At 41.4% G+C, this 19,432-nt stretch overlaps 1 protein-coding gene across 1 annotated transcript in view; it reads left to right on the forward strand.

Moving 5' to 3' along the window:
* The first annotated feature begins 311 nt into the window (after positions 1 to 311).
* Positions 312 to 19,432, forward strand: part of LOC109479432 (sushi domain-containing protein 2-like) — a 28,228-nt gene continuing 9,107 nt past the window's right edge. Inside the window, exons 1-16 of the mRNA XM_019781397.1 lie at positions 312 to 405; positions 4,739 to 4,861; positions 5,602 to 5,751; positions 7,739 to 8,023; positions 8,411 to 8,548; positions 9,282 to 9,441; positions 9,712 to 9,830; positions 11,472 to 11,604; positions 12,034 to 12,310; positions 13,538 to 13,728; positions 13,991 to 14,098; positions 14,847 to 14,987; positions 15,453 to 15,608; positions 15,882 to 16,133; positions 16,279 to 16,397; positions 16,596 to 16,722. Coding sequence (XP_019636956.1) covers positions 340 to 405; positions 4,739 to 4,861; positions 5,602 to 5,751; positions 7,739 to 8,023; positions 8,411 to 8,548; positions 9,282 to 9,441; positions 9,712 to 9,830; positions 11,472 to 11,604; positions 12,034 to 12,310; positions 13,538 to 13,728; positions 13,991 to 14,098; positions 14,847 to 14,987; positions 15,453 to 15,608; positions 15,882 to 16,133; positions 16,279 to 16,397; positions 16,596 to 16,722 — 2,545 coding nt within the window. The 5' untranslated portion in view covers positions 312 to 339. The remainder of the gene's footprint in view (positions 406 to 4,738; positions 4,862 to 5,601; positions 5,752 to 7,738; positions 8,024 to 8,410; positions 8,549 to 9,281; positions 9,442 to 9,711; positions 9,831 to 11,471; positions 11,605 to 12,033; positions 12,311 to 13,537; positions 13,729 to 13,990; positions 14,099 to 14,846; positions 14,988 to 15,452; positions 15,609 to 15,881; positions 16,134 to 16,278; positions 16,398 to 16,595; positions 16,723 to 19,432) is intronic.

The following is a 19,432-nucleotide window of genomic DNA, read 5'->3' on the forward strand; positions in this document are numbered from 1 at the left end:
ACCTCATTTACATAATCAATAAAGAAATGCTTCTTTGTTGAGATAAGACTGACATTGGGTGGAGAATATGATCAACTGAACAATTAATTCATGCAAATGAGGGTTGTACTTCCATATTATAATCGAAGAAAAGCATCTATAAGCATCTATTATCTATATCATTGGACGACTGTATGAGATCGTGGAACTCTAGTTATTATTACTATTATTATTATTATATTTTGTCTGCCAGTCACGCCCGTATCCAGGATATATCACAACATGTTCCATGGTCCCGGATATATAAACAAATTTTACACCATCGAGCTATTTCAGAAGGTCTCACCAGTCCTGGGAGCCATGGCTCCAATTATCCCCTTCCGAGCGCTACTGTTGGTCTTGGTGGCAGTCCCGTCGTTTCAACAGGTACCGATCACCTTGTTTTTAACTCACGCCTGTCTCTCGCTTCCTCTTGTCTCTACCATCAGACTCCTCTCGGCGATAAAAGAAAGGAACAGTAGAGCAACAGCCGTAGGCTTTTTGATTTTCTGTAGGAGCTAGCCAGTCACAGAGATAGGGTAGAATCATCAACCCTTCCTCTGGTCAGTTTCTGCTAACTGACCAGAGCCTCTACCTTTCTAAAAATGTCATGCAGGTTTGGCTTAGTGTCAGTAGTAATCATTTATCAGGGCAATAGTGCAATTAAATGTCCTTTTTATGAATTCACTGTATTATCGTGTGAAAATCATGCATGTATGAAATACCAATATCAAGGCTACAACATTTCCGACAAATCCTGAAAACCTCACGATTACGTGCATGAGAACAAGTCACCCAGGTACTATCACAGGTATGTTAATGACTACGGATTTTCCTGGGTGCTGAATATGGCTTAGTACAACACGGTATTCTTCTTTAAGACATTTTGTAAAATATGTTCTTTTATATCAGTTGAAAGATTACAACTTGTACCTTCTGAAATATCTATACCAACTTCATAGCAACTTTCAAAGGTAAGAAACACATAAAACAATAAAATAGATATTTTCCACAGTGCTGTTATACAATCCACACTAGTGACCAAAGTCATACAGTCACTTGGAATATACAGTTCCTGACAAAAAAGTGTTTGTTTTTGCTTTTAGTATAGGTACTACTGTAATAGACTACTCTACTCGTCTGTAAACAAAACCTTTATAATTGAGGTACAAGCAGAGCATTGGTAAATCGGAATCTAAATTTAGGGAAAACATCAGAGTTACCGAACTATAATAGACATGCTGGAAGGACAGGGGCTCAAGACACGGTGGAAGGGCAATGTACCTTAAGAATTCTTTAGCTTTCAAAGAGTAAAATGATCTGTGTTGATCGCTTGTAAGCTCCATGAATCTAGCTAACCCCACCCAAGTCAAACTACCTGCTCCTGTGCTGCGTACACTGAACGACAACAAACTGTTTACTGTCTTCACTGAAATTAAACATCATTTTTATAAACTCCTTCTCTTACAGTATAAATACCATGTCAGTATCAAGACAGACAACGATGTAGTGTACAAAGACATACACAAATTTGCGCTGTCGATTGCAGTCTATAGTAAATTAATTAATTAATTTTATTTTATTTATTTATTTGCATCAGGCCCATGGCCCATATCAACAAACACAGTACATACAATTAAAAACAAATCTAAAACTATCTGGAGAAGACTAAGTCCATATAGTGCCGCCAGAACGTACTGTGGCGGAAGGCATCGGAATGCACAAGGAGATGGATAATCTCATTGTCTGACGACAACAGACGGGAAACGAATGAGTGGGTAACCTTACGGCGTTTAGCGTCAAACGTGTCTGCCGGTTCATAGCAAACAGATAACTTGTACTTGCAAACCTGCCAGCACAAAACAACAACTTAAAAGCACTGTGGTATGCCACCCGTAGTTTGGATATTGCTCCCACACTATACATGGACCACAATTGTGCGCAGTACATTGGCGAACAGTAATTGCTACTTTACAGCCACGAAAGTTATTATCATTATCATTAGTATTCTTATTTACGTACCACTCGCTGTCCGCCACGTCACTGCGATCGTCTGTACACCCCAATCCCGGATCTGTCCGAGACCCGCCCACACGTCATGTGACAGAGTTCCTGATATATCAAGATACTACTTTTGTTTTTGTAGATTTTGGTTCCTTTCCTCCACAATATTCCGAATGTGTTATACATCAATATAGCAAGCTAATAGCCTCTTCTTTCTAGAAATGTCATGCAAGTTTAGTATAGTGTCGGTAGTAATGATTTATAAGGACAGTAATGCAATAAAATGTCCTTTTATGAACCCATCGTATTATAGTTTATTCATCGAATAAATACATGAGAAACAAGTTACCCAGGTACTATTACAGGTGAGTTAATGACTGCTGACTGTCCTGGGTGCTGAATTGACTATTCGACTGAAAGGCTCATTACAGCACGGTATTCTCCTTTCTGAGATTTTGTAAAAGATATTCTTTAATATAAGTTGAAAGGTTACAACTTCTACTTTCTTTTAAAATGTATACCAATTTCATTAACAACTTTCATAATAAGAGTCACATAAAACAATAAGATATACATTTTACAATGTTCTTATACAATCCACTTTAGTGCCCAATGCCATTGACTTGGAATATACAGTTCCTAACAAATTATGACAACATAAGGATTACATACATAAAAAAGTTCGCTTTTTTTTGCATTTAGTATAGGGAATACTGTAGTTGACTACTTGTATGTAAACAAAACATTGATAATTGAGGTACAAGCAGAGCATTGGTAAATCGGAATCTCAATCTATGGAAAACATCAGAGTTACCAAACTGTAATAGGCATGCTGGAAGGACAGAGGCTCAAGACACGGTGGAAGGGCAATGTACCTAATGTACCTTAATGTACCTTTGAGAGCTGTACTTTAGCTCTCAAAGAACGAATGATCGATGTTCTGATGGATCAAAACTATATAGACCGAGCTAACCCCACCCAAGTCGAACCACTCGTGTGCTGCGCCGAACGATAACAAACTGTTTACTGTCTTCATTGCAATAAAACATCCTTTATATGAACTCATTCTATTACAGTATGAAAACCATGTTTGAAATGTCGGTATCAAGACAGACGACGATGGAGTGAACTGTACAAAGACATGCTGTACATACACAGATTTTAGTTGTCGATGGCAGTCTATAGTCACTTTACTGCTGTGATTTACAGCCAAGAGCAGTTGTTATATTATCATTATTATTATATTATTATTTTTGTATTTTGACTACCACTCGCGGTCCCGTATACCCCTATCCCGGATATATCCCCGACCCGCTCACAAGACATGTGCCGTGATCCCGGATCTATCAAGATTTTACACCATCGAGATATTTCAAAACTTCTAAACATTAATGGTACTACTTTTGTTTTAGTAGATTTTGGTTCCTTTTCTACACAATAATCCCAATGTGTTATGAATTAATAGAAAGCTAAGAGCCTCTACTTTCTAGAAATGTCATGCAAGTTTGGCCTAATGTCGGTAGTACTGATTTATAAGGACAATAATGCAATAAAACACCCTTTTTATGAATTCATTGTATTATAGTGTAAAAAGCATGTATAAAATACCCATATCAAGGCCACAACATTTCTGAGAAATTCTGATATTCTGCACTTCAAAAATCATTTTACTACATGGTATTCTCCTTGGCGTTGTAGGTGTGAGCGTAGCCCGAATGCTGAAACACATTATATCTCTAGCACACTTCTGCTTCCTATGGTCTTTACCACCTGAATTCATTGGGGCGGAAAAAGAAAGTAAAAGTTGAATAACTTCGCCAAGAAAATTATATTTTCGATGTCGTTCGATAGATGGGAAGGTGTTGGACTTGCGTCATTTGCGTACGTTAAGGTAACCAACCAACATACTTCATGCCAAGTGTCTGTCAAATTCATACTACTGTATTATGTTTGAACTTCAAAAGTGTTTCTAGAACAGAATGGGAGACACTCGTCTGACATTGTAATGCTAATTTTTGTGAATAAAGAAGGGAGGATCATGCTGAGAGACAGTAGGAACAGGGGAGTTGAGAGAAAACATTTGAGAGAAAGAAGGCCAAAGAAGGAAGTCACAAGAAGCGAGCCTAACGTGCATGTGTAACGACCCTGCCTGTGTGTGTTCTTTATAGTACTTTAGTCAGCCCCTCATTCCGAATCTACAACGCAGCACCTGAAAACCACATCGGTTACATTTGTCCATAGTTAATGAGACAATAATTTATTTTGCAAAGGTGTGAGGTCATGGAAGTTCTAGAAGGCGATAAAGTGATTTCTCAACACCAGGAAATGCTATGTATCAACGCAAATAATATATTGACTTTTGTGTAGCAAAAATGATTCTTTCAAATTCTGGGCGGAAAAGTGAATAAAAGGCAGCATATTAAATGTCGATCAAACTATACCGGAAGTATCTCGGAAAATGAGGGAAAATGCAAAACTAATCTATTCTTACGGAGACTTTACCAGAAAATATCAATTTCCACAAAATATATGATAACTACTTATTATCACTGCGCCAGCCTTAACAATGTGAACTGCCGTCATAGATTGCCACTCAGAAAATCATTCTGGCACACGAATGTGCAGCACATATTGAATTCGGTTTACTGGAAATAAGCAAAGAAAAGGCAACAACATTCTTGTTGTTCTGTGTGATAATGTCACTTTCCATGCACAGGCGAGTGCGTTTAGCACACCTCCACCGACGACGAGTACACCCGATATGACGACGACTACACCTGATATGTCGACGATTACACCTCCTCATCCGACGACAACTACACTTCACACTTCTTTCGCTGTGAGTTAAATACAGACCTCTTACGAATACAAAGAAAGAGATGGTGACTATTTCGCTGTTGCTAAATTAGATATTCCCCTACAACCTCTCCAAATACGTATTTCGAACACACGTATTTGTCCTTGGCAACGTAAAAAAACAACTTCCCAGGCCCTTAATGGGCCATAACGGAAATCTTAGAATGAAGCCTTGAGGAAATCAATTCCATATTCCCCAAACATGTCCTCGTCTTCTCTTATATATTATTTTCTAGCCAGCAGTTCTTTATTACACTCTGTCAAACACAATAACCGTAGACCATATATGTAGAATTATGATAGACTCATAGCAAATAGTAACTTTATTATTTGCCATACATTGTACCCGTGACAATCGTTGTGCAATAAACTTTGACTTGACTATAATGACGAATATGACGTACATCGCTTTACTATCCTCTTTCCTTTGTCTATGTCTTAGTAAGGTCAAAAAGTTAAAAAAAAAAACGAAAAAATATTTAATAAAACTCTTGTCTCTCCGAGCTCCTGACTAGTTTTCCTCCTTTTCGTTGATTTGTTATACCTCAATTAACGGGTACATCACAACTTTAAATCACACAATATGTGTTAGAATTTACTGTATCAACAAAATGTGAAAGACTTATAACATGACCTTCACGCCAATACATTTACATGTATACTTACATCTATACTGATGATAAAATAATGATTAACTTATGGCCTGTTTCTTCTGCATCCCAGGATGTAATTCCAATAGACAACGACCTGTTTTATCCATACGGACCAAACGAGGGTGATACGGCTAACCCAGCGAATGATGATGGAGGATCTGACATCATTGGCATCTCATTTTCTTTCCCATATTTCAACCATTTGCACGACTCACTATGGGTAACTACACAATCCATTTATATTATTTGTTTTTACCTCCATGAAAAATGGAGGTATTGTTTTTGGCGTGTCCGTGTGTGTGTGCGTATGTGTGTGTGTTTGTGTTTCCGCACATTTGTAGTCAGCATACCTTCATAACGCCTTTATGGATTGTGATGATATTTGGTATGCTGATAAGTCAAGACAAAGGTTAAGGTCAAATATGGGCCTCCTGGTGGATGACCTTGGTACTGGTTTCCCTAGCAGATTGTTCTGGAACTGCAGGGGACTTTCTGGCGAAATCTTTGAAAGCCAATAAGTCCAGATAGAAAAAACGTATTTTCATCATATTTTGTGTGTAGGTAGCCGAAAGAGAGTTGTACATGATTAAATGCAAATTATGCAAATGAGGACTTAATTTGCAAAATTAATGAGGAAATTTGGTAATTATAGTGTTTTATATAATAGTTCTTTTATACATGTAATCTATTTAATCTGTGGCAGGCGGAACATCAACAGATACCAATTATGCAAATGATAAACTAATTGGTGAATAATGGGCAATCATTTGCATAATTAATGAGGACATGTTGAAATGAAGTCTGACAAAGAAATCCCATATTTCATGGAGGTATGAGATCTCGGAACTCTTGTTCGTGGATAGCAAAGAGATGAGTGGGGTGTAATCAGCATATTATTTGCGTAATCAATAACAAAGACCTATATTTTGTTTTACATTGAATAATGCAACTTGTTACATCATCTAACCGCTACGTCATGAGAGTAAGGGTGACCATCTTACACAACATGTAAATGACGACATGTGTTTTTGTGACCCATGTAGAAATATCATATACAACCAAGATTTGATCAAATGTGGATTAAACTAACCTTGGTAACAAATATCTTTTTTGTTTTTCTCAGTGTACAAAATATACTTCATTCAACATTGAGAAAACAGTGTAGCATTCTACCAAACAAAATACATGAAGTACATTGTGTGACAAAATTAACACAAGAGTTTCGAGATCTCATACCTCCATGAAATATGGGTTTGCTTTGTCATACGTCGTTTCAACATGTCCTCATTAATTATGCAAATGATCTCGACATTAACATAATATATGTATAGTGGTGTTAACCTTTAAGTAACTTACACATGTCACAAGGTATAAAATTCCCATCATTCACCAATAAGGGTCACATACTTTTCACATTAATTATGCAAATTAGGCCATCTTTTGCATAATTGGTATCTGTTAGTGTTCCACCTGCCACAGATTAAATAGATTACATGTATAAAGTACTCTTATATAAAACACTGTAATTATAAAATGTCTTGATGTGTTAATTTTGTAAATTAGGTCGTCATTTGCATAATTTGCATTTGATTATGTACAACTCTTTCTCAGCCACCCACACACCAAAAATGATGAAAATACGTTGTTCCTATCTGGACGTATTGGCTTTTAAAGGTTTCGCCAGAAAGTCCCCTGCAGTTCCAGAACAAGCTGCTAGGGGGACCAAACCAGCACCACTTATTTGTGACAGAAAAAGCTATCTGTCACCAAAAAGTCAAGGCCATAGCATGTTCAGGACAAAAGATACAAAAACCGGAAATTCTGCTGCAGTACCAAGGTCATCCACCAGGAGGCCCATACTTGACCTTGACCTTTGTCTTTCCAAGACTTACCAACATACCAAATATCATCACAATCCATAAAGGTGTTCTGAAGTTATGCTGACCACAACGTTGCGGAAACACACACAGACAGGCAGACATGCAGACAGACACGCCAAAAACAATACCTCCATTTTTCATGGAGGTAATAATTGCAATTCTCCTCGTAGGCCTCCACGGTGTCGTCCTGTAGCTGCATTCAGTCTTTTTTCATGTTCTTCTGCTGTACGTGTCTTCTGTCTCGCTTGCTCCGACTTGTAATCACATGGAAGAAATGTACCGATCTGCTGGTATCAATGCCTTGACTATACAATTGTATATCAACAGGTAAACACCAATGGAGTGATATCATTCCTGGGTCAGATAGCCCAGTATACCCCTGACTCCTTCCCACTGGGAGATGGCAGGCGTTTGATAACTCCTTTCTGGGGTGATGTGGACACGAGGAACGGAGGATTTGTGATGTACCGCGAAACAACCGACCCTAACATCCTCGCACGCGCCACTACTGACATCAGACTCACTTTCCCATACCTTCCCAACTTCCAAGCTGCATGGGCATTCGTGGCGACATGGCACGAAGTGGCTTACTTTGGATCCGGAAGCGAGAAGGTATTTGAAACTTTGAGGTAGTGCATCAGTATATTTGGAGAAACAAGAATGTTGTATAAAATATATTATAGATTGAAAGGCTTGTTATGGAACAAATGATATCTAATATTGTGCATCAGAAACGAGGATGTTGTATTTAGCTATATTTAGATACTATTATTAGAAACGCTTTCAATATCAAATTGATTGTTTCAATATCTTGCAAATGTTCAAAGTTGTATTGTCTATATATTGTAATTATCAGTACTCACAGTTTGTCAAGGACAAAATGTCCAAAAGGCTCTAGGAGATAATTAGTCTCTGGAACTCCCCCAGCTTCTAACATCAACTCAATAGAATCTATACATTGATTGGTTCCCTAAATCTTGCCGTTTTATCCACTTGTAGAGAAACACCTTCCAGGCAGTTCTGGTTTCTAACGGAAGACAGAGCTTTACCATTTTCAACTACGGCAACATCACATGGACAACGGGGACAGCCAGTGGCGGGGATGAACTCACAGGCTTAGGAGGAACACCTGCACAGGTAAACAAAGACTATACATAATAGTAATTGTATGGCTACTTTCTTAACACAGTAGAATATTTCCATTGGAAAAATACAGTTTAACAAACTATACACAATAACTGATTAGCAAAGTTCTTTATTCACACCCACTTGTTTAACGAGATGGTCGTCTGTTATCTTCATCAGGGCAATCGTAACTGGTTTCCTGTGCCCTGAAGCTAGGTGTTACTGGTTTCCTGTGCCCTGAAGCTAGGTGTTACTGGTTTCCTGTGCACTGAAGCTAGGTGTTACTGGTTTACTGTGCACTGAAGCTAGGTGTTACTGGTTTACTGTGCACTGAAGCTAGGTGTTACTGGTTTACTGTGCACTGAAGCTAGGTGTTACTGATTTACCGTGCACTAAAGCTAGGTGCTACTGGTTTACTGTGCACTGAAGCTTGGTGTTACTGGTTTACTGTGCACTGAAGCTAGGTGTTACTGTTTTACTGTGCACTGAAGCTAGGTGTTACTGTTTTACTGTCCACTGAAGCTAGGTGTTACTGGTTTACTGTGCACTGAAGCTCTGTGTCAGTGCTAACAATGCATCTAGTTTCAGAGCACAGTGAACCAGTGATAATTGCCCTGATGAGATGACAGATGGTCATCGAAACAAGTGGTCGTGAATAAATAACTTTGTTATTCAATCATTCGCCAACCTGATGGCATAATACACGGATACACACAATGACGTTGTTGTGTTTTCGTTCTGAAAGGTTGGTTTCAATGCTGGAGACGGCATAGTATACTACTCCGTCAATGGATCTCAAACGGACGCCATCGTTGACGTCGAGACAACATCAAACGTCAACCTTCCGGGTCGCTGGATCTTCCGGATCGACAGCTACATCGAAGAGGGCGGATGCAATGCTGATGGTATGTGGAGGAACACACACAACTGCCATAATCTTTGAATTTACCTAATGCATTTTCTTCCATGTGAGTCAATTGCTTCTGAAAATTCACCATGTTACTCCTGTAGTGTTTCATGATTTGATCCAACGTTTTCGCTGTCTTCCTTTGTGAAAATATGATAGATTGGATCGATAAATTGGTGCAGAAATATCCTTCCAAGGGAACCGTAATTCTATTAGTACGAGAACCCCACAACGATTACCGCATACATGTCGTATCTTTCTACTACAGCGTCAATCAGGCTATGTCCCTTCTTTGGGACCATGTTGGGTGGGACAAAGGTTGGAATATCAGGGCCCTGCTTTGACGAATATATGGACATCCGATGCAAGTTTGGGGCTAATGATCCGGTTCGTATCATGCTCAGTTTCAAGCGCTACGGAATCATGTTTTTGTATGATTTTAAAACATCGTTGCCAAATTGCGAGTCACCTTGAAGATAAAGGATTAGAGTGCACTAGAAAGGCCAATATTTGCTTTGGAGCAAATACAGAGATGGCTTCACCACATTTTACGACATGGCAGGGAAAGAATGAGAAACACAAGGGAAAACAATGCTTTACATTGATATAACTATAATATGAAGTAACATACAACTAAGACTACAACAGTTGGCTAGTTATTCCCTACATTATTGGTTAGGATTTTTAATTGCATAATGCAAACTGTTGATTTAAAAAAAAACGTTCATGCCCCGCATTCCAATGCTGGAGCAGGAAAGCTTGAAATACCTACCAAAACACTTGAATACAGACATACTGTCAGTATGAAAATGCTCTGTGCAGGTGTTAATCAAGTTAAATCCCAACAGCCAATCAGCAAGAAATGCTCTGTGCAGGTGGAAATGCTCTGTGCAGGTGTTAATCAAGTTAAATCCCAACAGCCAATCAGCAAGAAGAAGAGAGGAAAGCTGCATGCCTATTGGTTGATGCCCTGCATTCCATTGTGATGACTCATGCCCAAATGCGGTTAACACTGCCCACTGACACAGCAATACACTTGCTATAATACAGCCAAAAACGCCTGAGGGTATTTGCCCACTGTACCTCCATACCAAATTTCAGGTCCTTAGGCCCCAAAATAAAGAAGCTGAATCCATTTAAAAAATGGCAGGAGAAGGAGAAGGAGAAGGAGAAGAAGAAACATCAGAAAAAGCAATATGGGTTCACCACCACTTCGTGGTGTGGTGAACCCATAAATATTGAACAAAATGTACTGTGAATTGATTGTTAGCTTAAACAAGGGAAATCGTAAATTTCAAACCTCCGGTTTTTTTGTGTACTATTGGTTTAGGTTATTTGTTTGTGTGTAGTATGAAAGTTATGTGCGTAATATGTTTGTATGTGTTTGATGGCTACTGACGGTTGGTTCGGTATGGACTGTTGATTAACGTGTCTCACAGTCTGACAGCCTGCACCGTCACCCGCGCCATTACCCCCGCCGTCATCCCGCGCCGTCATTGCTGCGCCGTCACCCAAAATTTTTATCGGAACCAGACACCCCTCTGTTTGACCCCTTTTGAATGCTAAGACCCAAAACTGCAACCGCCCCATTCCTTAACAACATGGTAATTACCATTTTCAGCATGGCGGGGGTGTCCGGAGCACTTAAAAACCTTTTATTTCGACGCCCATAAACACATATGCAATTAAACAAAAACGTTCTGTATCATCTGCAGCCCAATAGCAATACGTATACCGAACCACAGACAAATCCGTCCAGCCGATCGCGAGAAACAGCTGCTGACAGAAATGTTTCGAACCATAGTAAAACCTCCTCGCGGAAGGATATCTCCTTCCCCGGAGGTAATAAGAGTGTCAATGTCATTCCCCAAAATGTTAGTGACAAAAAGCAATGTAATAGAATGAAGAAGTCTAATTTGGTCAAAGATTCCAGTGAATACAATCTTTTTTTAAAAACAATTTACTTGTTCCCCGATGTAACTTCCTTGATGTGATAGAATGGATGCTGTTTATCGTTTTCATCACCAGGTGCCAGGATGGGTTGAAAGCGACACGACGGCAGCCTGCATTTCCCCCTTCCTGTCTAACCCTGGCCGGGTTCCCCTCATGGTGTCCACGGATGGTGGAAATACGTACGACTACTGGGCTATGTACACTTCAGGTAACGGGCACATCTATGCCTCGGTGGATTTTCGACTTTCTCCACTTTATTGTCGCTAAATCGTGTGAGTCTCCATGGCAAACTTCAGGTCTAAATACCAAATAACTCAATTCAAATATATAACAGCCAGATATGGAAAGAGGACACTGCTCTACCTTGTTGATGATCTACTCAACGATAAAGTGTTTGCGCAGTGTAATGTATATGTATGTATCTATTGTTTTAATATAACTTTTAATAGTATTGTATTTTAAATCATACTGCATTTCTGCCATGAAGGTTGCTTCTGTAACTAACATCTTAATCCATTGTGGCATCCACTTGTTGGGAACAACAGAATTCACCAGAAAATCTGTTACCATCAGTGTTGCAAATGATTTATATTCAATGCGTATTGTAGTGTATTGGAACGGTTTCCTTGGTTTTCAGTTCATCCCGACAGACTTTTGCCACAATTGAGAACCACCGAAAATGCTGCCGATGAGACCATAACCATTGAATGGCAGCTTTCCTCCGTTGACGGGAACACAGTCAATGTGTACCTATACGGATTCGATGAAACGGCTGGGACCTGGGATGTCGTAGCACAGTTGGGTTCTGATGTCCCCAACACGGGCAGTTACACCCTGTCTATCGCAGATGGGTGGATACCAGAGGATGTTGCAACCGGCGCTCTGTCTATATCTCCTGGAAACGGAGGGACCGGGTAGATTCCTTATAATGTTCTGTACTAACATATTGCTGTGCACGAAAATACTGTACGTTATTTTCCCCTATCGTTGATTGTCTTCCCATGAAAAGATTATGCCATCTATTATTGCCTTCTAGCATTTGAAATCGCTAATTATTGTCTTCGCCAGAAGGGTATGTTTTCAGCCATAGCGTGAGTCTGTATGTATGTCAACAGCATATTAACCAAAGAAGCTGCGGAAGGATCTACATGTATTCCCCAATATCAATAGTGATTTTAGTAACAATTGTTCTCAAAACCACCATATAGTGGTTTTCGGTACTAAGATATTCTCGAAATCCCCATACCGTGCCTTCAAGAAAATAGTCTTGAAACCTCTGCTTTTCAGTAACAAGTATTCGGAATGAAGTGCTTTTCAGTATTAGGTGTTTTCGAAACCCCCATATACTCCCCCCGGCCCCTTTTCAGTACTTTTCAGTAAAAGTGTTTTCAACGTTAATAGTACAAATTTTCGCACTTTTGACAAGATGCACACCAGACTGTATCTGCTTGAATATTACTTACCCATGCCACCCTGTACTTGCTTGGAGATTGCAACTTTCAGGTCATTTGTCCCCAACGTTGAATGAAGTTTAACGAAATGGAAGGGGCAAATGGAAAACAATGTCTTTCATCCATATACAATCCATAATGGATTTCTGTATATATGTAGTCATAAAAGGCATATCCATGCCGAATTTCAGATCATTTGGGTGTAATACCAGGTCTCAAGAGCCCAAGATTTACAGTTTTTGAGTGAAACTGGCAAAATATCAACAAATAAAACAATTCTAAAAGCATGTCTTTAAAAACGTCCAGTTGTACCACCTACTCTACCAGATCTAGATTGCAGCTCATTAGTCTGAAAAATGAAGAAATTGAATCCATTTGACAGAATAACAGGAGAAGAAGACGAAATCCGCGTAAGAACAATATTTCATCCACAACTATGGTATGGACTGAAATGATCAGTTTATTGCAAATTCTTGCCCGAGAGCTAATTGCAACAACCAGGAAAGGACGACAAATTAAGAATACATATATATGACATGTGGCAACTCTAAAAGTTGGTTCTAAATTTGAACTTTTTGGACCATAATGGATAATAGATTTATGCACTTTATTTCTTAATCATTTTCATTCACGATGAGGATGGTTATTTGATTCTTAAATCGATACTCAGTATTTGATAAATGTTTTCAGCATGCTGCTGTATGGAGGAATAGCTACATACGTTAGTGTCAGAGCAACAGCAGCAGCTTCGTGCGATGCATGGTGCTTAGCCGATAGTCTCCTTCCTGACTTCGTGGAACAACTGTCAAGGGAAATCCCATGTCCGGCTACCTTAAACCAAGCCCGGGGAGATGTAGGTAACTTTGAGGCGGACGAGGCGTGTAACTCTGCCTCCACGAGCTGGCTAAACTGCTTCTTCCACCCCGGAGCACATCACTGCGTGCGGTCCATCAACCAAACGTAAGTTCAGCTGAAAGTTTTCATGATGACCAACACATTTCATCATCGGTTGTCAATCAAATTATTAAATCGTGAAGTCCAGATATTTTGATTGACTTTGGACACTGTAAATCATATATATGTGTCCATTAGTCTTTACTCATTTGTGTTGTTTACGGAAATTTCTAATCACCACTCTCCAAGGTCTCAGGGTGCTGGACAGCAGTGCTGCTACAAACAAGATGGCAGCCTGTTGTTGGATGGGCCTGGAAGAGGGACACCAGATAGGGTACACTCAGATTCACCGCTGGGGTGAGTACTTCGTTTCTCAGTCACTTGATTATCTATCTACCTGATAAAATTATCTAGAGCTTGCCTAATTGCACGACAAAAACTGGTGATTTAAGAAGGCATGTTATGTTTCGTTTTATCAGTTGCATACCTTAAAGATACGTAAGATAAATTCCATACCGTGATATAACTCAAGTTTGGCCTTGTATTCACGAATTTAAATCTTAAATATTGATATTAACAAATGATTTGAATTTAATAAATCTTGAAAGTCGGCAATAAGGAGCTGCAATAAGCAGATGCTAAAGATATTAAAAAATACAACACTAACATGTATTCGTTTTCACAAACAGTCATTTCCTAGCAGATGTCTACCCCTTTATCCTTTGCTGCATGTTGTCCAACAACTGCGATAAATACTTTGAAAAAAGACCGGCCAATGATGGAGCGGGCTACATCTTCCCTCGGCCAGGTAATTTTCTTCACCCATACTAATCGGTATCATGGGTACCCAGGAACAATAGCTTTCACACTTTTGTTGGAAAACTTTAATCTTACTTGGCATGATGCAGGACATCCATTCTATTAATTGATGGTAAATGCCAGCTGGTTTAACTTTCAAATGTCTACTCGCAATAGTAAATTGTTCTATTCATATAAGATGATGTTTGAATGTTAGTTAGTATTACTTACTAGTATGTTTCTCATCTCTGCAATAGTTTTTGCTTAGGACTTACGATAATGTGAAATGTGCCTCTTCTCCTCGCAGCATGGTTCTGGGGTGATCCTCACTTCGTTACCCTGAATGGCGTTCCGTACACTTTCAACGGAGCTGGAGAATTCGTCTTGCTGACTGTGAACAACGGAGAGTTTCTCGCGCAAGCTCGTATGGAGCAGCTGTTTAGTGATGGTAGGGCTGTGCTTACGTTGTCGTGTGATAAATTAACTTGTGGGCTACTGGAATCCCATAAATGGAACTTACTTTGACTTATACCAAGGATAAAAAAGCTTCATAATCACTATGTATGTGGTACTTTGGGGCTATGGAATTCATTATTGCAATTTGGGATATAGGTACCTTTATCAAACTTTCAACTATGTCTAGCGAGGGTGTTAAAAGTGATATTTCTAAAGAAAATGCATATTAGTCTATCTGACTCTGTTTATCTGACTGAAATACATCCATATACATGTTGAGCAGGCCCCCCAAATCTGTCCACTGCTACATGGTGAAATCCAAAATTGTCTGCCACAGCACCATTTACCAAGGTGACAGCCGCATGGTTCGTGACATTTGTCTGGAGAAAGAAACAGAGCAAAAACAATATTTTTTCTTAGAAAACGAGAGTTTTAATGTTCCAATTCTGTGTCACAGGCTCACCTGTAGACGCCACCATCTTCACTGCCCTGGCCATGAAGGAAGGGTCATCCGAAACCGTGCAGCTGCAGCTCAGTGAAGTTCGGACTATGGATGTTATTGTTGATGGCGAACTGATGGACTTTCAGGATCTAACCGTGCAAGAGTTTTCAGGTACTTCGTGTTTCCGTAGTCCTTCAATCTTTCGATCAGGTAGAAGATGGAAACAGCTTTCCTCTAGCCTTGTAAAACAGGCGCACATACCATTGGTGTTAACATTACATGGCTTAGAACCTAGCAATTAAGACAATGTTTGGCGGAAATTTCTCTTTACAAGGCGAAAGGCCAGAGAACAAAATTATCCAACGGATGTTATTTTTGTGGTCAGATATTTTCTGATGTTATCATACACGTCGTCACTTAACATTTATAATTTCGGTCTCCTAGGGTTTACGGTGACCGTGGAAGAAGCCGCTGAGGCACAGATTTCCTTCGACTCTGGCATCGGTGTGATAGTCAGTGCGATGGAAGGCATGCTCTCTATCGCCATGAAACTGCCATTCCAGATGAAAGGACAGACATTGGGTTTGCTCGGGAAATGGAATGAAGAAGCCGAAGATGATCTGACTACCCCGAACGGAACAGTCGTGGCTGCTGACAGCAGCACGGAAGACATACACTACTTGTTTGGACTGACTTGTGAGTTGGCATCATAATTCCTCCACAATCCTGCTCCCAATCACTTGTTATCTAATGTCAATAGTTTGCAGTTGTAGCTTTGTCCAGGAGCCTACATCTTGGTTTTATAAGACGAAAGCAAACAAGTGTTTGTTGTTTCATTTAGGGATGATTGACGAAGCCGACTCTCTCTTCACGTATGGACCGGGTGAAAGTTACGACATCTTCAAGAACACAGAGTTCACTCCTACATTTGAATTGCCATTAGCCTCAGCAGAATTCCAGGTAATATTTTTTTACTAAAACTGTTATTCTGTTTCTTATAAGGTAGGATGAATAATGGAATATCTTCACGGCAGGATTCGTAGTATCCTTTAGGTTTACATTAAGCTCTAGACGGCTGGATTTGATTATGTATTATATGTAAAACGCATAACAACAATTTTTCGAGGCAAAACTAGATTTTGGTATTTGCTGATACAGGCCCAGGCTGAGGAGGTGTGTGGTACTGACAACCAGGCCTGTCTGTTTGATGTACTGACAACAGGGAGGCTGGCGGTTGCAAATGTGTCCATCAGAGCCAAACGGGAGTATACGGAAGAGATAGAAGGTGTGTAAAGTACAATATCCATTCATTATTCAGTGAAATACGATAGCATTGCACTAAGTGCACTCCATTGTGCTGACTGTGTTTCCCTGTCACTGGTGTTGACTATTTCCCTGTCCCTGGTGCTGACTGTGTTTTCCTGTCCCTGGTGCTGACTGTGTTTTCCTGTCCTTGGTGCTAAATGTGTTTTTTCCTGTCCCTGGTGCTGACTGTATTTCCCTGTCCCTGGTGCTGACTGTGTTTCCCTATCCTTGGTACTGACTGTGTTTCCCTATCCTTGGTACTGACTGTATTTCCCTGTCCCTGGTCCTGACTGTGTTTCCCTGTAATTGTGCTGACTGTGTTTCCCTGTCCCTGGTGCTGACTGTGTTTCCCTGTCCCTGGTGCTGACTGTGTTTCCCGGTCCCTGGTGCTTACTGTGTTTCCCTGTCCCTGGTACTGACTGTGTTTTCCTGTCCCTGGTCCTGACTGTGTTTCCCTGTCCCTGGTCCTGACTGTGTTTCCCTGTAATTGTGCTGACTGTGTTTCCCTGTCCCTGGTGCTGACTGTGTTTCCCTGTCCCTGGTGCTGAGTGTGTTTCCCTGTCCCTGGTGCTGACTGTGTTTCCCTATCCTTGGTGCTGACTGTGTTTTACTGTCCTTGGTGCTGACTGTGTTTCCATGAAATTGTGCTGACTGTGTTTCCCTGTCCCTGGTGCTATCTGTGTTTCCCGGTCCCTGGTGCTGAGTGTGTTTCCCTGTCCCTGGTGCCTACTGTGTTTCTCTGCCCCTGGTGCTGACTGTATTTCCATGTCCTTGTGCTGCCTGTGTTTCCCTGTCCCTTGTGCTGACTGTGTTTCCCTGTCCTTGGTGCTGTGATTCCCTGTCCTTCGTGCTGACTGTGTTTCCCTGTCCCTGGTGCTGACTGTGTGTCCCTGTCCCTGGTGCTGACTGTGTTTCCCTGTCCCTGGTGATGACTGTGTTTCTCTGTCCTTGGTCCTGACTATGTTTCCCTGTCCTTGGAGCTGACTGTGTTTTCCTGTCCCTGGTGCTGACTGTGTTTCCCTGTCCTTGGTGCTGATTGTGTTTCCCTGTCCCCTGGTGCCTACTGTGTTTCTCTGCCCCTGGTGCTGACTGTATTTCCATGTCCTTGTGCTGCCTGTGTTTCCCTGTCCCTGGTAATGACTGTGTTTCCCTGTCCTTGGTGCTGTGATTCCCTGTCCTTCGTGATGACTGTGTTTTCCTGTCCCTGGTGCTGACTGTGTTTCCCTGTCCTTCGTGCTGACTGTGTTTTCCTGTCCTTGGTGCTGACTGTTTTTCCCGGTCTCTGGTGCCTACTGTGTTTCCCTGTCCTGGTGCTGACTGTGTTTCCCTGTCCCTGGTGCTGACTGTGTTTCCCTGCCCTGGTGCTGACTGTTTTCCCTGTCCCTGGTGCTGACTGTGTTTCCCTGTCCCTGGTGCTGACTGTGTTTCCCTGTCCCTGGTCCTGACTCTGTTTTTGCCCCTGGTGCTGACTGTGTTCCCTGTTCCTGGTGCTGACTGTGTTTTCCTGTCCTTGTGCTGACTGTGTTTCCCTGTCCCTGGTGCTGACTGTGTTTCCCTGTCCTTAGTGCTTACTGTGTTTCCCTGTCCCTGGTGCTGATTGTGTTTCCCTGTCCCTGGTGCTGATTGTGTTTCCCTGTCCTTGTGCTGACTGTGTTTCCCTGTCCCTGGTGATGACTGTGTGTCCCTGTCCTTGGTGCTGACTGTGTTTCCTGTCCTTGGTGCTGACTTTGATTCCCTGTCCCTGGTGCTGGTTGTGTTTCCCTGTCCCTGGTTCTGACTGTGTTTCCCTGTCCTTGGTGCTGACCTTGGTGTTTCCCTGCCCCTGGTGCTGACTGTGTTTCCCTGTCCTTGTGCTGATTGTGTTTCCCTGTCCCTGGTGCTGACTGTGTTTCCCTGTCCCTGGTGCTTACTGTGTTTCCCTGTCCTTGTGCTGAATGTGTTTCCCAGTCCTTGTGCTGATTGTGTTTCCCTGTCCTTGTGCTGATTGTGTTTCCCTGTCCCTGGTGCTGAGTGTGTTTCCCTGTCCCTGGTGCTGACTGTGTTCCTATCCTTGGTGTCTGACTGTGTTTACTGTCCTTGGTGCTGACTGTCGTTTCCATGAATGTGCTGACTCGTGTTCCTGTCCCTGGTGCTACTCTCGTCGTTTCCGGTCCCTGGTGCTGACTGTGTTCCCTGTCCCTGGTGCTGACTGTGTTTCCCGGTCTCTGGTGCCTACTGTGTTTCCCTGTCCTTGTGCTGACTGTGTTTCCCTGTCCCTGGTGCTGACTGTGTTTCCCTGTCCCTGGTGCTGACTGTGTTTCCCTGTCCCTGGTGCTGACTGTGTTTCCCTGTCCCTGGTGCTGACTGTGTTTTCTGGTCCATAGTGCTGACTGTGTTTCCTTGTACCTGGTCCTCACTGTGTTTCCCAGTCCCTGGTCCTGACTATGTTTCCCTGTCCTTGGTGCTGACTGTGTTTTTTCTGTTCCTGGTGCTGACTGTGTTTCCCTGTCCTTGGTGCTGACTGTATTTACCTGTCCCTGGTGCTGATTGTTGCTTGTCCCTGGTCCTGACTGTGTTTTCCTGTCCCTGGTGCTTACTGTGTTTCCCTGTCCCTGGTGCTGATTGTGTTTCCCTGTCCCTGGTGCTGATTGTGTTTCCCTGTCCTTGGTGCTGACTGTTTTTTCCATTCCCTGGTGCTGACTGTGTTTTCC

Source organism: Branchiostoma belcheri, unplaced genomic scaffold (assembly GCF_001625305.1).
Source record: "Branchiostoma belcheri isolate BF01 breed outbred unplaced genomic scaffold, Haploidv18h27 scaffold488, whole genome shotgun sequence".
In the NCBI taxonomy this organism is placed as follows: domain Eukaryota; kingdom Metazoa; phylum Chordata; class Leptocardii; order Amphioxiformes; family Branchiostomatidae; genus Branchiostoma; species Branchiostoma belcheri.